Below are 24,198 nucleotides of genomic sequence, written 5' to 3'. Positions count from 1 at the left end.
AGCGGCGCTTAGCGAAGGTGCTCTGGAACAATATTTGACTTGGACCCTTGCAATTTCACCTGTAATATCTATTAGGAGTTTGATAGAGAATGTATGTTAGATTTTTACACATTCTTGGAGCGGCCCGATATATTATTTATAGGCATTTATACAAACATTTAATTTGGAGGGTAAATGTTTCTCAATAAATGCCGACATAAAGTTAATTTTAAAAGCCAATAATGGCTGTGTATATCGAAATTAATAATAGATTAATAATATATTATAATAATTTCCAATTTCAACAAGTACATCTTTCTGATTGACCGCGTTCGACTTCGGCATTGTATTTTATTCGCTATAGTAATAAATTCTCGACATTATTATAATTTTTGAAATATACAGCAAGAGTTTTTAAACATTTCACATCATTAAAATATACAGTATATTTTGGGAACGGCAGCGCAGGAATGATATTATTTAATTTGCATAAATTATGCGAGTAACTGAAACAATAGCCAATTTCATTGGTCATCAATAATTGTTATTTACTTGATTAAGTCGAACGTAATGAAATTGACTTGAACAGTTATTTCGAATTTGCTTAAACTACTTAACTACTGCTTATAATTTGCAAAGTACTTAAGCATAGTTTAATAACACTAATTTCAATAGTTTTTCAAATTTTAAAAGCACTGCTTTTGAGAAATTTCCTACTTAACTATTCTCCGTTCTGGTTTAAATCTTTTGCGATTGTTAAATTAATTACTTATTGTTTCATAAATAGATACCGAATTTTTAAGTTTATTGTGGTATAGAGTTTTTAAAGTTTATGTGTAGGTATAGCTATCATTTGTTTCACTACAATATAAAAATTAAATTAACAAACTTATACTGTTACAATAATGAAGTATCAATCTGTACAATGCCAGCCAAACAAAGAACAATGAAGCAAGGGCGTAACAAATGATTGTTTGACAACTTTACATGTACCTATAACAAAGTTAAAATCAATTATTTCATATAGATATTAAATATAATTATCGTTAAGTAAATAAGCTCATAGTCATCATATTACAATTCTTTTAAAATAAAAATGTTAATTTTGGGCAAAAACAAGTTTCAACGTTATTTAATAAAGCGCACTCTCAGCATCGGGTACAGCAGCGACAAGGCTAAAAGTTTTAATTTTCTTAAGAATTCAGAAAGTTCAGATTGTTTTCCTCGATCAAAGTGGCTGGAAGGCCTTGGGAGACGGAGGGCGGGGTTGGGGCGGAGACAGCCGGGAGCAGCAACAGGTCGGGAGATGAGATCGATATGGAGGCTGAGGTGCGATCATGCGCTCTGAGACCCGCAAACATCATGCGTCTGGCGGTCGTCCTCGCGCTGTCATTCCTAACAGCAGGTACGTCAAAACAAACATTTCAATACACATATCAGTCCACGCATTCGCCTGCCTTGAGATTTCTAAGTGTACTAATGATATTCTAAATGCTTTATTTCATACTTGCTTTAATCGACATCTTAATGCATATCGTGCCTAATGTCAATACTTGTCTATGGTAACATGTTTTAGCACCGTGCTTTGTGTGCAAAGTGCATATCTAATTATATTACTATAATTAGATGCCTATATTTTTTTTTAATGTATCATCGATAATTATTGAATATTTTCATCATGGATAGGTATATAACATAACGTTAAAGAAATAGGGTTAGTCACTTAACAATGATCACATAAAATTTAGACACGATGAATTAGATAATCTAATCTAAATTTTCATCTTTAACTAAAGTTTTTTTTCAACTTCTATACTTAAATGAATGCGCATCTATTAACATTTATAGAAACAACTACTTCCTTTTATATACATTGACATATAACCTAATATTTAAATATATTTTCAATTCCAGGCGAGTGCGACTTGCTGCGGGACAGCGTCCACGTGACATCGGCAGCGGCACGACCCAACAATGATCTTTGGTGTTACAAATGCAGGGCAGAAGACGCCGATGACAAGTGTGCCGACCTCCGCCATAATAACTCCACGCTCATACACAAATGCCATAATGAACGGAGGATGTGCATGGTGAACTATCTGTTTTACATTTACTTGTATAAAATTAAGAATATGCAAAAATCTAACAAAAATAAAGTAAATTTAGATAAAAAATTAAATGATTATTTCAATATTAACAGTATTTCTTATACATTTCAGGTGAAACGCTTCGCTTACACAACATCTACTGAAAATTCAACCACTGCTCTTAAGATGTGGGCTTTAGAACGGAACTGCACCAAACACTGTGAGCCAGGCTGCATTGTAATAGGCGAAAGAACCAAACTCTACGCTTGTACCTCGTGCTGCACCACGTCTCTATGCAACTATGGCTCTGGTGCCGAAAAGCAAACCTTTCATCTTGTTATTTCTGCATCTATGTTTCTATTATCTTTAGTTATATGTAATTAACTTCCTAATATTTTAACTAAAATTTAATTTTAACATAATGATTTTAATGAAATCAACTAACTATAGAATAGCCTCGGCAGTTCATTATCACTAGGTTATGGAGCACTATGTACCTGTCTGAATTAAGGTGCTTGTGTAGATGGATACCTATATTAGGTATTTCATAGAATTATCGAAGGAATAAATAATAAATATAGATGAACGCTGTTTTATTTATAATTTTTAGTTACCTAAAATAAAAAAAGTACGTACTTATAAGATTAATTTGCATTAATGGTGCCTACTTATTTCAAATCTTTTTCCCATTGACCAGAGAAGAGAAGCTGTGAAAAGGTAAATGTTTCCATTAAAAACGTATGAAATATGTAAAAATGTTCACTTTTCAGATTTTTTCTTTATTTGTATTTTAAGTTCCCACTTTGTGCCAATTTTCATAATTGTAGGTCTACGGAAAGTACTTACGACATAGGTTTCGATTGCGCTTCGAATATCATACAAAATGCTGCAAAACTGATGTACTCGTACCTATAAGTAAATGCTTATCTTTTGATTGCTTTGACCTAGAAGATTGATGTTTTCTGTGCTACAAGGGACCATAGACCCAAATATTTGATATTAATATTAACTTGATAATTCCACGCGATCTTCAGATAAATTGGACAAAAAAATAGTCCTAGACAAAAGAACCCTAAAAAACCACCCAAATGTGTTTGCTATGAATATACCTTGTAAATAGTAATAAATTGAAATCGTTTTTTTATATATTACCCAATATACTTATATATTTAAAAAAATATATATTGTATCACAAATTCACTAGATAACTAAGCAAAATGCCACTAGTCATTAATCACCTATAAACATAGCTCAGTCATAGGTACCTACGTGGGTTGGTTGTTTATATACAATCTGATAGCATGTTGATAATTATGCAGCCTTATAAATGATATGACACTGAAATGACCTTCCATGATTCACACATTTCTGCTTACTATTTCTAACAACTTAAATAATATTAACAAAGAAATACGGAAAAAATATTTTTTTACACAATTATTTATACTATCTATATTAGACAGTCGTGGCGCAGGGGCAGTGTGACTGTCAACGCGATAGGTCGTGGGTTCGGTTCCCATTCGAGGAAACGAAATATTTCTTCGTTCTGGTGTCGAAGCAATGCACTGCGTTGAGCGATTCCGTTACTCAACACGCAATGCCTCTCAATTCGGTGAAAAATAGAGAAGTATTTTAACTCTAGGTTCCCTCTACCCACACTGCAACACAGGATAACAGCAAAAGTTGATAAGAGATATTTAAAGTCGGTTTATAACCACAAATTAAATCAAGTCAAATGATCCTCTATTTATCTTGAGCGTTAGAAATATATCTTTATTTAATAATTTATAAAAACATTTACTTTACCTTAAACAATACAATATTATTTAACTCCTTGGTGAAATAGTAATTGTTCAATTATTCTAGTATGAACAGTTATGTTCTAAATTTATGCATAGTTAAATTTTACACAACATTAAAATAAAACAAAAAGTTGTTATATAAGTTAATTTATTATGAATAAACAATGCAGACGTAAATGCAACCTAGAGCATAGTTATAAATTTATAACATAGTTGGAATAGTTGGAATGACCCTCAGTAAACTTCAAATATATTGGTAAAATTTATGACTGGGAAGGTATTACTTGGGAGGACATTATGTTAAAACTTAAATTATCGCATTTTATTTTATAAATATTACAACATTATCTTAAGAAAGCTGTCCACAGTCAGCGATCACCACCTTTTTTGATGGTTTGCCAGACTGGGAGCCTAGTGCTTCCACTTGTTTAACAACATCCATGCCTTCAATAACATTGCCGAAAACGACGTGTCTTCCATCCAACCAGGAAGTTTTTACAGTGGTCACAAAGAATTGGGAGCCATTGGTGTTAGGGCCAGCGTTGGCCATAGACAATACTCCGGGGCCAGTGTGCTTCAAGACGAAGTTCTCGTCAGCGAATTTTTCACCGTAGATGGACTTGCCACCAGTGCCATTATGGTTTGTGAAGTCACCCCCTTGTAACATGAAGTTAGGGATCACGCGATGGAAGGTAGAGCCTCTATATCCGAAGCCTTTTTCTCCAGTACAGAGAGCACGGAAGTTCTCACAAGTCTTGGGAGTTACATCGGCTTTTAACTGTAAATTATAAAAACAAACATTATAGCAATTGACTAGTTTACAAAAATATAATAATAATAACACAAATATTAAAAAATCTTGAGGACAGGTAAGGAACCAGTCGATATAAAATTTAAATATGAATCATTGCTGTTGGTTGTCCGCATTCGGCGGAAAGTAAAAATAGTAAAAAAAAGTAATATGAATCATAGGAATGACATAAATCGCGCCATTGACAGCTTAAAATTAGCTTTGCATATCTAAACCACTGCCCAATTTCATTGCAATAAAGATAAGCGGCGCATGTTAATAAAGAGATAAAAATAATGTTATGGTTACACTAAACGGAATTCTATACATCTCGCACAATCTCCTCATGGAATTCTTTATATTCGCTAACAACTTTATCAAGGTCTTCAAGGAAATGACCTTTATAAAGTAATCGCGGTCAGAAATTTAAGTAGGTAACAATAAGTTTTAATTAGCAATAAAATACAAATAATTTTTTAAAAAAACACCATTGTAATATTTCAATAAACTTATGATCAATTAGTAAATCGTTAATAAGATTATATGGAAGGGTCAAGTTTCAAGCATGGTCGGTCACACGCCGGCCGGGATTTTATTTCTGCAACTAATTAATTAATATTCAATAATTACCTCAATCACAATTCTTCCCAAAGGTGAACCATCGGCGGTGACATCCATAAAAACTCGTGGGAGAGCCATTATTGTAAGATTTTTAGTCAACCAATCTTTGTATGAAGAAGAACAGCAGAATGACGATGCGTCTCTCGTCGATGCCGGGCGGAAATTAAAAGGATCATAGACAAAACTTCAGATGATATTTCCGTTTACCCGTTCATTAACTTAATAGAAAGATTAACTATTTAAAAAATTAAATAATATATTAAAATAAATGAATAAAACTAGTACTAGATGCCTTTACAATAATAAAACAGAATAAAAGCATAAATATAAAACATAAGTTATACACTTATTTTAAATTAGTGTATTTTATTAATCACAAAACATTAATATATAAAGATAAAATAATAAGATGTAAACGATTATTATTCTTTAATCTTGTCCTCTCAAAATTCATCTCTCATCCTCTAAAATTCTATTATCTTGTTTAAAATTGTCTTATTTTTTTACTTAAGTAGTGTACTTACACTAGTAGTAACTTACGTAGTACTGGTACATTGGTTTATAAAATCAACAAACACTAGAATGTATAATTTTAGTTATTATAAAAATATAATTATCAATTAAAGTTGTATTTTTTAAAAGCCCCATAAAATCTAAAAATATTATAAAAACATATTCAAAAAAAATATTCAAATTATGAAATCTAAACAATATAATCCACCAATTATATTATAAGCGAACGTAAAATGTAATTTGATATAACTCAATTTTTAAAATTTAGATGCTGTACAGTACCGTAATGTACTGAATAGTGAATATATGCATATAGAAATCGTCCGTTCCTTTTTTCAGTTCAGTTCTTAATCTTCCTGAAGACAATGACATTTGACGTTTATAATTTGACAGTAATGTTAGTTTCATAAATGGCATAACTTAAAATTCCTAATACTAGGGCATACCTTTAAATTTGCGTTTGCTATTTCCAGTAATGTCTTTAATTTTATAATTTTTAGTTATATTTTATATTAATTAAACAAAACATTTAATTTCTGTAATTCTGTTATTTTATTGAGACTTCTATAAAAGGTAAGGAAATATTAGAGATTTTATACTTACGACGTTACGACTTACGTAGATTGCCTGCAGCAAGTTTGCTCCACAACTACTAAATATATTACTAACCATAATTTATTTATTTTTAAAACTATAATGTTTTGACGCCCAAAATTTGTTTCAGTCAAAATGAGTTTAGAGTCAATCAGATATGAACGAGGCAAGTTAGAAATTTTAGACCAGTTATTACTACCATTGCAAACTCGATATGTTAAGGTACAAGGAGTTGAAGATGGATGGAAAGCTATCAACAAAATGCAGGCAAGTACATGTATAATTATGTAAATTTAGTAGTGTTAAGTTAACACTACTAAATTTAACTTTTTCAAAATAAATAAATTCCTTTTTATAATATTACATCCTTATCTGCATCCTTAATGAAATATTTGTAATATTTTAATTTATTTTAAAATTGTAATATTTTAATATGATTTATTTATTGTAATTCGCAAAATGTAATTATTCTTTTTTTATATATATATTTAAATAAATGTTTGTATCTATACTATTTAAAATAAATTGAATATAGGTGCGAGGAGCCCCAGCTATAGCCATAGTTGGTTGTTTATCACTGGCCATGGAACTTCTAAAAGAAGACTGCTTAGATAAAAAAATTATGAGGCAAGAGGTCAGTTGATGATAAGTATATTATTAATAGTTATTTCTTACTAATTATTACTGATTATCTTTTTCTTCATGTTACAAATTACTTTTAAATACAATGCTAATATAAACTATGAGGAAAATTCACTTTACTGTGTTAATTTTTCTTACATAATTTTAAAAAATATAGTAATTCTGTCTATTCATCCTTTAGCTTAATTCATAAAAAAATATATGTAACTTTAAATGAAATTGATAGGGCTATAAATATTACAATTTACCTCAGAAATATTATTGACATTATATTACACTTTAAACTATACATGCAATATTATTTATGTAATGGCTACTAAGATGATGTAATTGAACTAAAATAGATTGTTATTAATCTTAGATTGAAGGCAAATTAAACTATTTGGTATCTGCACGGCCAACAGCTGTGAACATAAAATTAGCAGCAGACGATCTTATTAATTTGGCAAATACTTTAAGTGCAGATGAAAATGTTACAGCTGGTGAATTTAAAGAGAGGTATGTTACATATTCATTGTAATTCATATCTAGCTGTGCATCACAATTTGTATAATAAAAAAAAATCAAGATATATTTCATTGTGGCCCAGTCTGTCTGTCACAGCCTTTGACTGTTGTAAACACAACAGTTTGATTCAGAATTCAAATTAATTATTTTCATCATAAATTGAGTGATATATGATTAATGGAGTGTCTTAACACTAGGTTCCTTTTTGCTACCCTGCTATATGCAGGATAGAAAGTCAAGCTAAAAAATATATATATATATTTTTTTGTTGTACAGTACAGTTTTATAAATATTTATAAAACTGTACAACTGACTTAAAGATCAACACATAGCCAAAACCGCTAAACCTAGAATTATTAAATTTTGCATTTCTAGTTTCAGTGGTCATTGTATTTGTTTATAAACTATAGATCCATAGGGAGTATAGGGCCTAGGGAGTAAAATAAAAGTTGAAATGGAATATCATAGTGTGAAGATATAGAAATTTCAAATTAAGCAATTTGAAATATTAACTCTTAGTTAAAAAATAAAAATGTTTAGAAGTGATCTCTATAAAATAACAGCTTTAAGGTATTTATGTGAAAACAAATATAACACACATAAATAATGATAAAATCCTTCAGCCTTATTTATTTTTCTTATCACTGCTATCAATCTATGGCAGTTTCCTACGTAAGAATACACTTGAGAAGATAACTTATTCTTTAGTTAGTACCTACGCCACTTATTACATAAAATTGAAATTATAGAAAATTTACATCTTCAACATTTTGTTTATTTCTTTGTTTCACATTGTATCTTGCATTCAGTAGAGTAGGTAGAGGAAAGCTGCTAAAACACTCCTCTTTCTGCCTATTTTTCTAAATAATACATGTTGTGTGTTGAAACTCAACAACAAGCTTTCTCTTCTCTTGCAAAGAAACATAATTCATTCCCTTAAGTGGGAGTCGAACCCAAAACCGTCGCGTTTATAGTCAGATGATATCTCACTGCTATGCTGGCATCATCATGTTTACTATCTGTTTGAATATAATAGCACAACCGTATTTAATAAGTTACTCCTTCTACTATTTTTATATATTGAAATGTTAGGGGAGCGCATACTATAAAGATAAAATATAATATTTGCATATTTTTAACACATAATTCACACCAACACATCAAAATAGTAGTGTAAAAGTTTTATTTACGTACTCGTGCAAATAATAATAGTGTTTTGTTTCATCGAAATCGGGCCAGGATCTACAAAGCTGTAAGCGTTGTAAAGAGTCTTAGAAGAGAGTAAAAATAAAAACAGTTTCTCGAGTTACCTATTTCTTAGATATGCTGATAACAAAAAATGTTTGTGTAATATAAATATCTAAATAAAAATCTGCCACAGTTGCTGCCTTGCATGGAACTAATATTTCTTCCTTATTAATATTTAATTCTAATAACTATAAAATATATTATTTTAGTTTTTTTTTACCTTCATTATGTATCCCGCATAGCAGAGTACGCAGATGGAATCTAGTGTTAAGACACTGCGTTCCCTACGCAGCGGCCAATTTTCGACACAACGTGTTGTCTTGCTACCACAGCGAGAAAATGAAAATCATTTATTCCCCCGAATCGGAATCGAACGCAAAATCATCGTGCTAATAGCCGGGTGGTCTCATTATCATTAAAAGTGCTTTTAAAAATTAATTATTTAACAAAAAATATATATTTACAGGTTTATTCAAAGTATAGAAAGTATGCTAAAAAAAGATATAGAAGATAATAAAGCGATTGGTAAATTTGGATGTGAAGCAATACTAAAGGGCTTAGAGAGTGACAGCCATGTGAGAGTATTAACACATTGTAATACTGGATCACTAGCAACAGCTGGATATGGCACTGCGTTGGGTGTAATTAGATCTTTGCATGCTGCAAAGAGATTAGGTTAGTGTTTAAATGAGTAATTTAAATTAAACTTGTTATTCTTTAAAAATTTTGTAATATGTTGTATAAAGAATATGACATTTAATTTATAAGAACTAAATATTAATCACCGCTTAATATGGTTTGTAATATTCATTGAGCAGCTGGATATGGTAATGTAACGGGTGTTGTCAGGTCTTTTAATTTTAAACTTTTGTATTCATTAACGCCCAATGTTAATAATGTATCTCCTATCTCCAGTTAACGTCAATCTTGTATTGTTCGACATGTCTATCCAATCACTAACCTGTATGCCGTCCTCCATCTCTGTCTATTTCAATCTATGGTTGCAATTTATGGATTAGGATTGATTATATATTTTATAGTAATAAATAAAAAAATATATATTAATAATTCTATATTTGCAGAACATGTGTACTGCACAGAGACTCGCCCATACAACCAAGGAGCTAGGCTCACAGCATTTGAACTGGTGCATGAGAAAATACCCGCCACTCTTATAGTAGATAGCATGGTATCTGCACTAATGCACGCCAGAAATATTAGCGCCATTATTGTTGGAGCTGATAGAGTGAGTTTATTTTATTTTAACTCATAATAGCCCAGTCAGATAGTATTTAACTGTATTTTTTTTAGGTCCACGCAGTATTACTAGGTTTACTGGCTTTCTGTATTAAGACATTCCGATTGTATGTTGAGTTGAGGAACTCAATACCGTGATTTGGTTGATGTTTTAAATATCAAATAAAAAAAACCTGTGTTAATAAATCCTACTAATAGATTTTTTTCTAACACTCCAATACGTTTATATTTGAAACTGTATTAATCCAAAGTTAAATTCGTAATGCCTTAAAACTCTCTTATCAATGAATTTACCCTTTCAGGTAGCAGCAAATGGAGACACAGCAAATAAAATAGGAACCTATCAAATAGCCATAGTTGCTAAATACCATAATGTGCCTTTCTATGTGGCCGCTCCGCTTACCTCTATAGATATGTCACTTAAATCTGGAGACAGAATAAAAATAGAAGAGAGACCTGATAGAGAAATGACTCATATTGGAGAACATAGGATTGCAGCACCTGGTTTGTTTATTTTTATTTATGTTATGACAATTAAGAGTGGAGTAACAAAAAAAAATCCAAAAATGAGAGAGCTTAAGAGAGCATTTGTGGAAGTTTATTGACATGTATGCAGTAGCGTAAGGTAGGCAAGGGGGGTATCATGCCCCGGGCGCCGCTCATAAAGGGGTGCCAAAAAGTCCGCAAAACTATTTAAACATACATATGAAATTATATTGTATTTGCCTGGAGGGTGCTGTAAAAGTATTTTCCCCCAGGCTCAGGTTAAGCTCGCTAGCCACTGCATGTATGGGTGTGTAATTACAAAATAATTCTAAAAAGTTTTACACTGCTTTTCCTATTGTCCCCAAATTTTCTGAGACATTGCATATTAATAGGCAGAGCTCAATCAATGAAAAAATGAAATTACTTCACCGAGTGGTAATCAAACTTACGATCAGGCAGACTCTATCTCTATCTATCTACTCTATCTATACACTGCGCATGTAAAGTATTAAATAAATAACAAACTATACTTATATTTCTTTTCAGGCATCAATTGTTGGAATCCGTCCTTTGATGTGACACCCGCATCTCTCATCACCGGTATTATAACAGAGAAAGGTGTATTCGACCCTGACAAGTTATACAAAGCAATCCCTTAAATATTGTCTTCACACTGGATCACACTTATAGAAGGGTAGACAGATTGAAACTAGTGTTAAGACACTCCGTTTCCCACGCCGCCGCCGAACTTTTGAGATATTGCGCGGTGAAATTCAACACCGCGCTTTGTGTTGTTACCAGAGCGATGAAATTAAAATAACCGGGAATCGAAACCACAACCGTCATGTTTAATTAGACACTATATCGCTGCGCAACGACGGCCTTAATTCTGCTCTTAAATACTAAGATATAATCTATAGAGTTCCTAAAATTTGTAATCAAACAATTATCATTAAAAAATGAATTAAAATTAGTAGACACAACAAAATCATTAATATTATCAGTATTTTGTTTACATAAGCGACAAACTATTAAACAATTTTTTTTACATTTTAACTGATTTCTGTTACGAAAAATAAGATTTTACAATAAAGGAATGGTTTTAGGTAAATGTTTTAAAAATAATAAATCTTCATTAACAAAATACTGCCAATATGTGAATTGTTTAGTAACTAATTATAACTTAATATTTTATTTTAATAACTTGTACTGAAACAATATCGTTCTAGTTCTTATTAAATATATGTGGGTATGTAATGTATAATATCCATATGTTTGTACTAATAAAACCAAATGTTAATGTGAATTAACTGAACTTGTATACTTTGAATAAGAAAGCCTTTTAGATTATAAGCTGCCCATTGTTGAATTAGTTATACGATGCTTTTTATAAAAAAAATGTTACAATTTATTTAAATAAATGTTATTTTTGATATCAAAATTGTTTGAAATTTATGGCCTAAATTAAGTACTACTTAGGACTAAATTAAGTACCTGCCTGGTGGCACGTCTGATAATTGTAGCTGGTGTAAAGTTAAGGTATGTCTATTCACTCTACATTTGAAAAGATTTAAAATTAGATGGTAACAGGTGCAATATATTTTTTAGCATATCCGCTCTTAAAAAATAAATATATATAGAAAAAATATCTAAATGCCTGTGAGACAACTACATTGTAACATTGTTGTTGTCAATGCAACTGCCATTGTACCCACAAATCAATTAACGGCCGATATTATCGGATCTAGTGATTATATTCGAATAGCTTTAGATGGCCTCTAACCACCACCCGCCCGTTTTTGTTACATATATTTTTTTTAAATTGAGGCGAGTCGTGGGGTTTACTTTAAAGTCACAAAATGTTCAAGTAAACACCAGCGATATTCCGCGGGATCGGCATATCGCGTATCGGCGTATCGTAAGCGAGAAATACTGTGGTCAATAGATAAATTTTAAATAACCGAATATTTTTCTTTCAAATACGATATTTTTTGGGGTTAAAACAAATGTTTAAAATACACAATTTAATTCGCGATCACTAATTATTATTTTCATATTTAATGTTGCTTATCTGTATGAAAATATATTTACTGGCAATTATTTTATAAAACTTGCCAGATTTTGTTGCAGCTGCTCAGTTTTTATACAAGTAGCAACATTATATACAATTCCAATATGTCAGTCAAGCAATCGGGAAGTACTGAAATTGCTTTTACAGTAATTTGTATATAAGTTAGTATTAGTTATGTGAATACTTAGTGGAATATGGGACAATAATGCATAAGAGGAATTGTTTTCATTTACAGTTTTTAATAGATCACAATATACGTTTTCTCAGTTGACCAAATTTAGGCAAAATATAATTTGTTGTTATTTATTGTTTCATCTTAGCCAAACGGTGATTCAACATTAATTGAAATGGTCGTGTTGTTGTTCATGTTTATTTAGTTTATCATCTATTACTGTTAAGATTTGTTGTAATGTAAATAAAAAATATTGTTTGCACGCGCATGCGTTTATATCGAAAACAGACAAAGGTTTTGTGTGGCTCGAAAATCAGCTGTGTGTGCGATGACTTAGTGATACCAAAAGTGTGTGTTTATATGCGACAATGTTTAGTGAAATTGGATATATAATTTTTCTTCTACTCGCCTTCCCATATATTGAAAGTGGTAAGTGTTAATACTTCTAAGTTTATTCATCTTATGGCTATTGACAAATCATTACAGATTTCGAGAATAATAGGATAATTAGGTCTTTGTAAACTTCCTTGTGTTAGTCACCGTTTTTGTGTTACTCATTTCACGAAAATATAATTTTATTGTTAATAAAAGTGAGTACTTTCATCTTAAACCAATGTATATGACTTTTCAGATGCACGAAAAAATATATATTCGAAATATACAAGCATCATATTTTTTTAACTAAACTTTTAAAAACTTATAATAAAAAAACATATAAAGAGCGGATAATGATTAAATATCTACTAAGCTAACTTAACAAAATTTTGATAATTATTATTAATGGGCTACATGTTCCTTTTATTTGTCATAGGTTCAAAACAAGAGTTGTGATTTGTAGCATAAATCAATATCTTAGTGCTTAAAAAATTATTACATTCTATATAGCCCTAAATTGTGTTTATGGGGGTTATTTTACATTATATTCTTTATTTGTATCCTCTATATGATAAAATATAGTTTTATTTACACTTATTACTACATTACCAAATCTTTTATTGTTTCTTCTTTTTATGTAGTATTTTTTAGCACCACCTATCAGAATAGGAAGAGGGTTCTTAGTGTAAAGACACTTCATTCCCCAATTTCAGTCCAATTTAATAATTAAAATATAATCATTCCTCCAAGTTCTTATCAAACCAGCAACCATTGTGTTTACATTCAGATGCTGTCTCACTGCACCTCGATAAATGCTGTATTTTATATAAAATGTATAATAACTTTCTCTGCTTTATTTATTTTATTTATTCTACTAAAATAAAAAAGAAATAGCTAATTCACATTTTTAGATTTTATTGTAATACTAGTGAGCGCATGTGGCTACACCCGCTTGAATTATACATTTGGTTGTTTATTTAAGAAAACTGACCTAACTAAGTACTTTAAATTGACATAACTTTTTTATTTATGAACTGATTGTAATAAAATAAACTCTAGATATTTTCAGGAGTCTGCCAGAATCCAATAGTGCATCCGCATCTAAATTGGTTAAATTGATTCTAAGTTTCGCAAAAACAAACACACAAGACAAATAGACAAAAATTTAATATATGTTAATAAAGGTTTCCAATAACATTTTTTATTTAAATATCTTCCAAGTACAGTTATTATTATTTGCAGTGTTGAGTTCAACACAATGTCTTGAAAAATAGTGTATTATGAATGTCTTAACATCACTCACTTGGCTCAAAGTTTTCTCTGCCCTGCTTTTTGCAGGATGCACACCACAGTGTGAAGCTAAATCCAAAATCAATCTCATTCTTCTGATTCTTAACACATAAAATAAAAAGTAAATATTGGGATGTACAACTGTATACATATTGATCAGTGTGAAAAGTCTACAAATAATATAATGTTATAGTTCTAACTCTACAATGATAATGAGAACTAGGAAAGTATTGGAGTTTGAATGAAAGGACAACATATATATAGTAACAACTTTTATAAATGTTATATTTTTTCAAAAAATATTTCATTAAGGTTTTACATGTGTTGTTATAGTTTCCCTAATTTAATTATACCTTTGAACCAGTTAAATTTGACATAGGTAATAATTTGCAATTTGTAAATTCCACTTATTCAAACAGGAAAATATGCTTTTTGTCTTTAATGATGATGTCACTTTTATTAAATAGATGTTATTTGTTTTGATTTTAAATAAATATAGTAAGTAATTTTACCTACTCTCTTCGTCTTCTCCTCAATTCCAAATGGTTTATAAATATATAGGTTAATTTAGGTATATTTTAATTAATCTTACAAACTCTTTTATATAGATCCAATAAATAAATTTGATCACCTTAACTTAAGGTTTTATCTATTTTTTTCAGTGAGGTCACTCATATTATGACCTTCTCTATATTTTATAAATATATATTACACATATTATCTAAATTACATTTCTAGTTAATAATAATTCAAATTGTGCTACTTTCACCCTTACCACAGTTCTGTCAATGTTCAATGAAATGTAGTATGGCGGCGCATAGAACCAGTTTCGTATATTCTGATTCATAGTTTAACGGCACACCTACTCATCTAATTGCCTTATTTGTGCGTGCATGTGAGTTTTGCTTTTTGCACTGAACAAATCTAACCTTAGAAGCTTAGATCATTGAAAACGATATCTCAACAATTGTTCGCGTGACGCGGCTATTAATTGTTCCCTTGTATTTATTATTTAACCTAGTAAATCTTCAACAATAAGAAACGGGCGTTCCATTTAAATTTAATAATGTATGATGCTGAAAAGATTGTACCTACAACTATCAATTTAATATTAGTAACGAAAAATAATAAAAAGCATATTAATTTTATTTATAAAAAAAAGGTATTATAAATATTTTGAATAGACAACAAACAAAAGGAAATATCCACTTAAAACATCTATTTGCATCCTTCAGATTGCGCTTCCATCCATCAACGAGGGGCTTATCATTTGTCCTGCACAGTAACATCGCCGCGCTGATGTATAGATACTCGATTTCATATAAAATTTATTAGAGAATTTCTAAAATTACTTCGTTCATCCAGATTACTTATCATATTTTTATAATGAAATATAAAAACTGAAAATAAACTTCTGGAATTATCATATATTAGTGCCAAATTAAAATAATACCTAATTAAAGGCAAAATATGATAATTTAAAAACTCTATTTATAGAATTTGAAACTGAATAATGAGATTGCATTGGCAAAATTCGAGGTTGTCTAATGACGACCACAAAATGATGGCAGTAGCCGCCCAGTGAAGTAAATATTACTTAAAAGTTAGAACCACTCAACCGCGACTAATTCTACGACAAGGTAAACGATACCAATTGTCAATTGCGATTTGCGATTGTACAGAGCCTTGGTATAGAGATTATATTTGGTAGAACAAAGGTGACTGACGACAGTAAAAAGTCTAATGTCAACACAGATCTTTCTTAATAAACAATTCGCCTTTTAGATTGTCTTGGTTTTTACGAATCCATTTTATATATAGACTATAATTTATGAAAAAAAAGTGAAAAACCACATAAAAGGTGAACCATAAAATAACATTTAGTTCGGCTACATTTTTTAGAAGAAAGTATTAATATCACATAAAATAATTAATAAAACTTCTATAAATACTCTTAGAAATATGTAATAAGTAAATTTTCAATATCTTCTTATTACGAATAAAAATAAAATAAATTAGCCCCTCACAATCTAATTTTCGTATAATTAAATATTCGTGAAATTATTATACCTGTTTCAATTTCTCAGTAGTCTAGAAAAATAAAATAATATCCTTATAAATTAGTTGAGTGAGATTTATAACAATATGAAACGAGAACAGCTGACATATCATTCGCAAATGATAATAACAACAAAAAAAGCTATTAATATAAATTCGAATATTTAAATTTTCACCCTCCAAATTGATAAACTCCATTCGTCATCGTAATTATAACATTTCTGACGATAGCTTTTTGAATAGTCTTTCTATATAACAAAAATAAAAATAATATTTTGAAATGTATGTTGACACAAAATAAATACTTAAACCTAACCTGGACTCGACAAAATTTAATTGAGAAAATAATAGGAACTACTAATGCTACTATTCAAAAAGTCTAATCCTGTGAGAATCGGGAACTCTTATTTTGTTGTTTACTATACCAATATAAAATAATTATATCATCTTCATTTATTTAAAAGTAGACAAACAAATCACTTTTTTCAGGATGAAGTATCAAAAATTTTAAATATATATTAATTGTATAGTAGATATTTCCACGCTAAATTCGACGCTACGCTTTGAATATTCAGATTTTCACCATCCGGCGCACCATATCTCTGAAAACATGGGACGCCTAAAGATAAAAATAAAGGAGCCAATTGTAAAGCAACCTCAGTATATATCTGACTACACGGACCACCACTGCTTGAATATAACGTAAGATTCAATATAATATGCGTGACGGTGTAAGGATAAAAAATAAATACTTTTATTTTGTACCCACCTACCAATTATAAAAATAAATTAGGTATATGTATAGCAATTTAATATCATCTAATCATATTTTCGTTCTATGGCCGAATAGATACATATACGAAGTGTATGTATCATCAACAAGTGACGTTTCCGTTACTTTTTCTGCCTAACAAATATTTGATTAATAAAATACTAATGATGTCGTTCACTTTATGTCGAAGGCTTCGTATTGGTTTTGCATCTTTGGGAAAGTAGAAATATTCTCTACGGCAAGCAACTGCTGATAAGTGGCTAATAAAACGTTAGCCACTTATCAGTAATTGCTCTAAGATTGATTATTATTGTAAATAACTGTTTTAGAATGAGCTAAATTGGATGGCCAATTAGTGATTGCCATTAATTTTAAAATTGTCACTCTTAATTCTGGCCACATTTTGAACAATCATTTCAGGTTTTAGTATGAGAAAATGATAACAAATAAGTAGGTATTTTAATAATAATCACGAGCCACATTATATTAAAATTTTTATGAAAACTTTCTATGTCCATAATAGAATTTTAATTTCCATTTCGTAAGCAAAATAAAAACAGGTAATATTTTTAATGTAATATTCCTCAGTATTTTAATTTAAATGTGCCGCCTTTTGCAAAAAAAAACTCACTTATCGTTAAGCGAAAATTCATCAATTTTAACGAAATTGATTTTATAAATTCGTAAACGTTCATAGCATCTTATCGAATACTTAGTGTTTACATAGATTCTATAATGTATATGGAAGATATAAATGGTAAAATAATTTTATCATTTTAGAAAATATTTTGGTATTTATATATGAGTAAATTGCATTAAACATTTTTATAGCAACTTCATCAAAATATTTTCCAATGAAGTGTTTTTTTTTTTTTTTAATTATTTATTTTAATTAGCCTTATCGAGACTATCGGGACATAATTAACACTGGCCAGTTGGAAGTTGCGATGTTTGGGAATACAGATCCCATACGCGACGATATTATATTGTGCAGAACTAAATTATAGGCTTGTCAAAACTATCCAAGTACACAAAATATGTAACCAATTCATTTCCAACATATGATATAACATAATAGTATATACTGTGGCAGTGACAGGAAATAGAGACATTCAAATCTCAGTCACGCATCGTACTTAAACAGAGTTGCGAACTTTAGTTCAGACCAATGTTTGGTGATGGTAAATATTAGAAGTTTGGCAGCGCTCTGCCGTCTGGCGGGCTGGCGGGCTGGCGCTGGCAGCCTGGCAGGCAGCACACGTCACGGTGGTCGTGACCTCGCCGGTTCAACGAACGCGCCCGTCACCGTCACAGCCCGCGCGCTCTGCCCGATGCGTCAACCGTGTCTTTTGCACGCTCACGTGTACGTGTGAACAACGTTATATCGTTGTAATATATAACGCCAATACAACTTTTATCTTTTCACGAGACTACCTATTCATGAGAACGGATGACACTAAATCCGGTCGGTTTGTGGGTTGATAACGATTTGTTCGAAATTATGTTTGTTATATATTAAGTAATATTAAATTATTAATAAATGTGAGGTAGAATGTAAAACAATTGTAAAACGAGTTATGAGAAATAAAAGTCAGTCTTGGTCGTGAGCTAGTTGTTTTACTACATGGTGACAGCGGTGTTAAATTTAAACAGATAAATGATTGTTTATTATTAAACATGGAACACGCTAGACCTCCAACGGAATTAATATTGGAAGGTGGCCCTGCAAATCGGGCGGACGCGTGGCGTAAATGGTATACTCAATTCCAAGTGTTTTTAAAGGCATCGGGAGTGTACAGAGAAACAAAGGAAGTACAAGCGAGTTTACTTATTAATTTGATCGGACCTGATGGATATGACATATTTTCAACCTTCAAGTTCACAAAGGATGAGAGCCAGGACGATTTTGATGTGCTCGTTAGAAAATTTAATGAATATTTTGTATCGAAACATAATACAACAATGGCGAGGTTCCGGTTTTTTACACGTGTTCAAGAACCGGGCGAAATTATTGACGTTTACGTGACTGCGTTGCGTCTGCTGAGTCGTCACTGTGAGTTTGAGCATTTAGAGGATGGTTTAATACGAGATCGTATCGTTTGTGGCATATCCGACATTACAGTTCGTGACAGATTACTAAGGACAGAGGAATTGACCTTAGAAAAAACTATAAAAATTTGTCAGGCAAACGAAATATCAATTGCAGAGAGTAAGCAAATCGAAATATGTAATGGCGCGGAATCATCGGCGGCGCTTCGAACAGTGGACGCGTTGTTCGGTACGCGTGCGCGTGCGCCGAGGCGCGGCGGCAGTGGCGGCAGCGTGGCAGCATCGGCAGCATCGGCGGCACCGAGTGCGGGCCGCGGGCACGTATGCGGGCGCCCCGCACTGGACAGCGGGAATGCAGACCGTCGATTGGGCACTGCTTTCAACAGTGACAAGTGCGTCCCGACTAAGTGTTGTGTCGCGTGTGGTTATTCTTATTATATAGATAACTATCATCGATGTCCGGCCAGGTTTGTGCAGTGTTTTTTGTGCAATAATAAAGGGCATTATAAAAAGATGTGTCCGGTGAAAGGTAAAAAACAAGTACATGAGCTTCGTGAAAGTGTTAGTGACCATGACTCGTTTGTTGTGTCAACTGTAAGAGATTATTGTAATAAAAATAGCAAATGGTTTGAAACATTATATTTGTATAGTACTGGTGTGCCTGTAAATTTTAAATTGGATTCGGGGTCCGATCTAAATGTGTTATCATTCATAACTTATAAAAGATTAGGTTATTGTTTAAATGATTTAACAAAATGTAATATAAAAGCACAATCTTTTTGTGGGAATTACTCACCTATACTTGGTTCTATTGAAATGTCTTGGATATATAATAATAATATTTATAAAATTAATTTTGTAATATGTAATGATAACTGTCAGAGTGTGTTAGGTCAAGATACTTGTGAAAAGTTGGGAATTATTAAGCGTATATATTCTTTAAATATAGAAACATATGATGATTTATTTCAGGGTGTAGGTAAACTACCGGGTAAATATAAAATTGAAAAAATTAAAAAAAACGTATGTCCGTCAGTATGTCCAGTGCGAAAAATTCCATTCGGTATAAGAGATAAAATAAAATGTGTTAAAAATGCAACTAGCACGGATTTAGAATGTAAAATCTTAATTAAGTACATTTTATACGGGTGGCCGCGTTACAGAACTGACGTGGATAAGGCAGTTAGTGTCCATTGGCCGTATAGGACATCTTTTGAATATATTGATGGTGTAATATTTAAAGATCATTTAGTTTTTATTCCTCGCGAATTACGTACGACAATGTTACAATGTGTGCACGAAGGTCATTTAGGCATTGATGGATGTAAAAGACGTGCGCGCGATATAATGTTTTGGAGTGGCATGTCGACAGATGTTGAACGTGCAGTTCGGGCGTGTGCTGTATGTGCTGATCTTGCTGCATCACCCTCCAAGGAGCCAATGATACCGCATAATGTACCAAGTTTGCCATGGAGGAAAGTCGGCTCAGATATTTTTGTTTGCTATCGAAAATATTATTTAATATTAGTTGATTATTTTTCTAATTTTATTGAAGTAAGTCCGTTGAACAACATCGGGTCGAGTGCTGTAATAAACGCGATGAAAGACGAATTTGCTCGACATGGAATACCTGCTGAATTAGTAACAGATAATGGTCCTGCGTATATGTCTAAAGAATTTAATCAATTTTCAGTGGATTGGTGTTTTAAACACACGACAACTTCACCTTATTACGCTCAGGCTAATGGGTTGAGTGAACGAGCTGTGCAAACTGTTAAAAATATTATTAAGAAATCGGTTATTTCGGGGACAGATTTGCATTTAGGTCTTCTTAATATACGAGTGACTCCTCGTAATGGAGTGAGCTCGCCGGCGCAATTGTTGATGGGTAGACGTTTAAACACAAAGCTTCCCATACACGTTAATAAATTAAAACCTGATCGTAACAATAGCGATGATTATCTAAATATAGTGAAAAATCGTTCTTATACTAAAAAATACTATGATAGGTCGGCGCGAAAGTTACCGCAATTAAATTCTGGAGAAAAAATAATAGTTGTTGATGGTAAATCAAGAAAACGTATGATTGTTCGCGATCCTGCTCCGCAGCCACGATCCTATTTTCTTGCGGACAACACGGGTAGGTTACATAGACGAAATCGTCGTCATCTTATTAAGGCACAACCCAGCACGTCTTTGCAAGATACATCTTCTGCAATCTTAGGAGAAAAGGCGATATATGATTATAACATAGAGAATGAAGTGGATATTGAACCATTTTTAGTTAATGCGTCGCCCAGTGAGCCCCACACGGATGATACAGAAACTACTCGTACTCGTAGGTTAGCTGCATGTAAAGCACGCGAAAAAATGGCATTATTGTATAAAAATAAAAAAAAATAATAGTTTTCTAGCTATATTAGTGTATTTTAAATGAAAGTTCTGTCTAAGTCTATAAATATTGTAAAGTTTTATATAAATCTAGATATTGGTGATGGTATAATTTTTTTTTATTTTTTTTGTAAGGGGAAGATGTTATATATTAAGTAATATTAAATTATTAATAAATGTGAGGTAGAATGTAAAACAATTGTAAAACGAGTTATGAGAAATAAAAGTCAGTCTTGGTCGTGAGCTAGTTGTTTTACTACAATGTTCAATACCTATTTTTTTTTGTTCATAAAAATTACTAAATAATATGTACATAAGTATGTTAATTTATAACTTAATTTTTTTTATTGTTTAACCCGTAAAGTTCTCAAATCTTATCATTATCGTTAATCACTTTTAACTGGGCTTTATATTTCCCACTTAAACATAGTAAATATTTACTTACATTCGTAAAGTTAATTGCGTCTGCTTTTTTATTTCTTCCGCCTATATCTATACTAAGCTTATGGAAATGTGAGCGAAACTGTAGATGTAGTGATGTTTTACTAAATGTAATTTAAAGCGAGACGTTTATTTTGAGCGCTGCAAGTTTTGATGTTAGGTTGGTTGGTTGGATTTCGTCTGTACACTTTTGATAAATGATGTAAATAAAGTTATATTTATTATATTTAAAACATTTTTTTAGTATTACGTTTTTCTTATTATTATTATTATTAATAATTGTTATCGTTTTAAACGTTGCAATCTATTTCTGTTGTCGTCACAAATCCTTCCTAGGGCCTCCGCCTTCTAGGGTGGTAGATACAATATAGTTAAACTTAACTTAACAAGTTAAAACCATATTAGAAAACAATACTCTATTTTCTAGACCATATTAGAAAATAAAGTATTATTTTCTAATATGGTCATCGTCTTAGAAAATATTGTAGATTGACGGAAATCAATGGTGCTCTTTGTCTAATCAAACTATGAAAATAAAATTATTTTAATATTCAACCATTCCCTGAGTGAGAGTAGAATTCACAATTATCGAACTTCAATAGTATTATACATTTCCCCATTTAAATATATTACATAATACATGTACAGCACTCGGCGCTATCACCAGTTCCACCCTTGATAGTTTTCCGACTTAAGTGTGCCGAAGTCCCCTTAATGGCTTACGTTGCGGAAGCTAAGCGACGCCCCACTGAGCTACATGCAGGTAATCCTTGAGGAGTATCGTTGAAGGGGGAAGTTTTCACCCCTTGTTAAACTTTACCTGAATGATAATGAAAATTGTAATTGTGAAAAATATTTTTTTTTTGTATTTAAATTTTAAAATATAAAATATATATAAATACATACTTTTAAAATTACAATAACGAACCATTGCAATACATACATGTATTAGTTAGTAGTGTATATAAAATATATATACATTAATTACAATGCAATAAGAAACAATGCAACTGAAACTGATATTTTTTTAGATATAATCTCCTTTTTATAATCTAATCCTAACCTTTAAAAGGTCTAAAGTCTTTATAAAATAACATATTGAAAAATACTAAAAAATATTATATAGTGAAAAGTATAATAAAAACAAAATGTGCATTCAATAGCATTATTGAATACCCACATTATACTTAGGCAAGTAAATTAACAACCTTGATCTACTTTTCAGTGTTCTATATTTAATAACAACAATATTTTTTGTAGCACGTTTGTGAATTTGCTCTTGACATACAGTCATACATACATAAAATTACAACGTACCTAATATTATTTTTTCTGCTTGCCTTGCCTCGCCGCAACTGGTAGAGACGGCTGTGGCATATTACTCCATTTTCTACGTGATTCATGCAATCGTTGTGTTTTTAAATTACTTAAAATTACAATAACCAAATTTCCGTGCAGGGCTATGTCTTGAGTTTAATCACAACTACGTTTATAACCTTGCAAGGCCACGCTCAGCTGAGCATGACTCAGTACACGCTTAGTTTTAATCTTTGTTTTCTTCCAGTGCATGCATGTATCTTAGATATGCATCTACTCGGATCTTGCATGGACTAAATGTTTATTTCCTGTCCTATTTCTTTTTACGCTAAAATAAAGGGACAAAAAAGAATTTCGGAAAGTATGAATGTTAACCTTTTATCTTAATTGACTACATTGCGCTCGGTCTCTGCTGTGTTCAACTCTATATACTATAAAATATATTGAGATAACAAGTATTTAACTATTTGTTTCTTATTTTTATTGAACATTATTATTACTCGTACAATGTGAAAGAATAATTGAATGTTAAATATTTGCATATATAATAATAATTGATATTATATAATTCTCTTTTCCCAAGAGCGGTTACGTTTATTAAATTAATAACATAATTCAAAAGTAAAATATTCTTGATGTAAACATAGTTTCATAGGGACACAAGACACAAAGCACTCTCGTCTCTGGGAGAGTGCATGGATTCATTAGAACTCCCAACGACTCTTTGATTGAATAC

At 31.2% G+C, this 24,198-nt stretch overlaps 5 protein-coding genes across 6 annotated transcripts in view; 4 read left to right on the top strand and 1 right to left on the bottom strand.

Annotated features, from left to right (window-relative positions):
* Window positions 1–1,229: 1,229 nt before the first annotated feature.
* LOC146538308 (uncharacterized) lies at window positions 1,230–2,648 on the top strand. The gene is made up of 3 exons (XM_085187368.1): window positions 1,230–1,384; window positions 1,894–2,069; window positions 2,199–2,648. Exons 1-3 carry the CDS (start codon window positions 1,297–1,299, stop codon window positions 2,448–2,450), a joined length of 516 nt encoding a protein of 171 aa, XP_085043494.1. The 5' UTR covers window positions 1,230–1,296; the 3' UTR covers window positions 2,451–2,648.
* Window positions 2,649–3,999: 1,351 nt separating this feature from the next.
* On the bottom strand, window positions 4,000–5,453 carry LOC146538307 (peptidyl-prolyl cis-trans isomerase-like). The gene is made up of 2 exons (XM_085186672.1): window positions 5,289–5,453; window positions 4,000–4,646 (listed from the first exon to the last, which is right to left on the bottom strand). Exons 1-2 carry the CDS (start codon window positions 5,355–5,357, stop codon window positions 4,218–4,220), a joined length of 498 nt encoding a protein of 165 aa, XP_085042798.1. The 5' UTR covers window positions 5,358–5,453; the 3' UTR covers window positions 4,000–4,217.
* A 700-nt stretch (window positions 5,454–6,153) lies between these two features.
* LOC146538306 (methylthioribose-1-phosphate isomerase) lies at window positions 6,154–11,961 on the top strand. Of its 2 annotated transcripts, none has more exons than XM_085186726.1 (8): window positions 6,154–6,264; window positions 6,517–6,653; window positions 6,922–7,020; window positions 7,390–7,526; window positions 9,250–9,458; window positions 9,866–10,029; window positions 10,343–10,544; window positions 11,073–11,961. In XM_085186726.1, exons 2-8 carry the CDS (start codon window positions 6,522–6,524, stop codon window positions 11,183–11,185), a joined length of 1,056 nt encoding a protein of 351 aa, XP_085042852.1. In that variant the 5' UTR covers window positions 6,154–6,264; window positions 6,517–6,521; the 3' UTR covers window positions 11,186–11,961. The 2 variants fall into 2 exon arrangements, with proteins under 2 accessions (XP_085042852.1, XP_085042851.1); XM_085186725.1 differs by having other exon boundaries at window positions 6,183–6,365.
* Window positions 11,962–12,676: 715 nt separating this feature from the next.
* The window catches only part of kuz (zinc-dependent metalloprotease kuz), a 51,906-nt gene continuing 40,384 nt past the window's right edge, over window positions 12,677–24,198 (top strand). Inside the window, exon 1 of the mRNA XM_085186339.1 lies at window positions 12,677–13,198. Within this exon, the coding sequence (XP_085042465.1) occupies window positions 13,138–13,198 (61 nt within the window). The 5' untranslated portion in view covers window positions 12,677–13,137. The remainder of the gene's footprint in view (window positions 13,199–24,198) is intronic.
* Window positions 18,790–21,947, top strand: LOC146538305 (uncharacterized). The gene has a single exon (XM_085187369.1). It carries the CDS (start codon window positions 18,942–18,944, stop codon window positions 21,714–21,716), a length of 2,775 nt encoding a protein of 924 aa, XP_085043495.1. The 5' UTR covers window positions 18,790–18,941; the 3' UTR covers window positions 21,717–21,947.

The sequence above is a fragment of the Heliconius melpomene genome, chromosome 6 (assembly GCF_056956725.1).
Source record: "Heliconius melpomene rosina isolate 202511_hmr_F chromosome 6, ASM5695672v1, whole genome shotgun sequence".
Classification (NCBI taxonomy): domain Eukaryota; kingdom Metazoa; phylum Arthropoda; class Insecta; order Lepidoptera; family Nymphalidae; genus Heliconius; species Heliconius melpomene.
The sequence above is the reverse complement of the archived record's forward strand: the minus strand, read 5'-3'. Positions and strand labels throughout refer to the sequence as shown.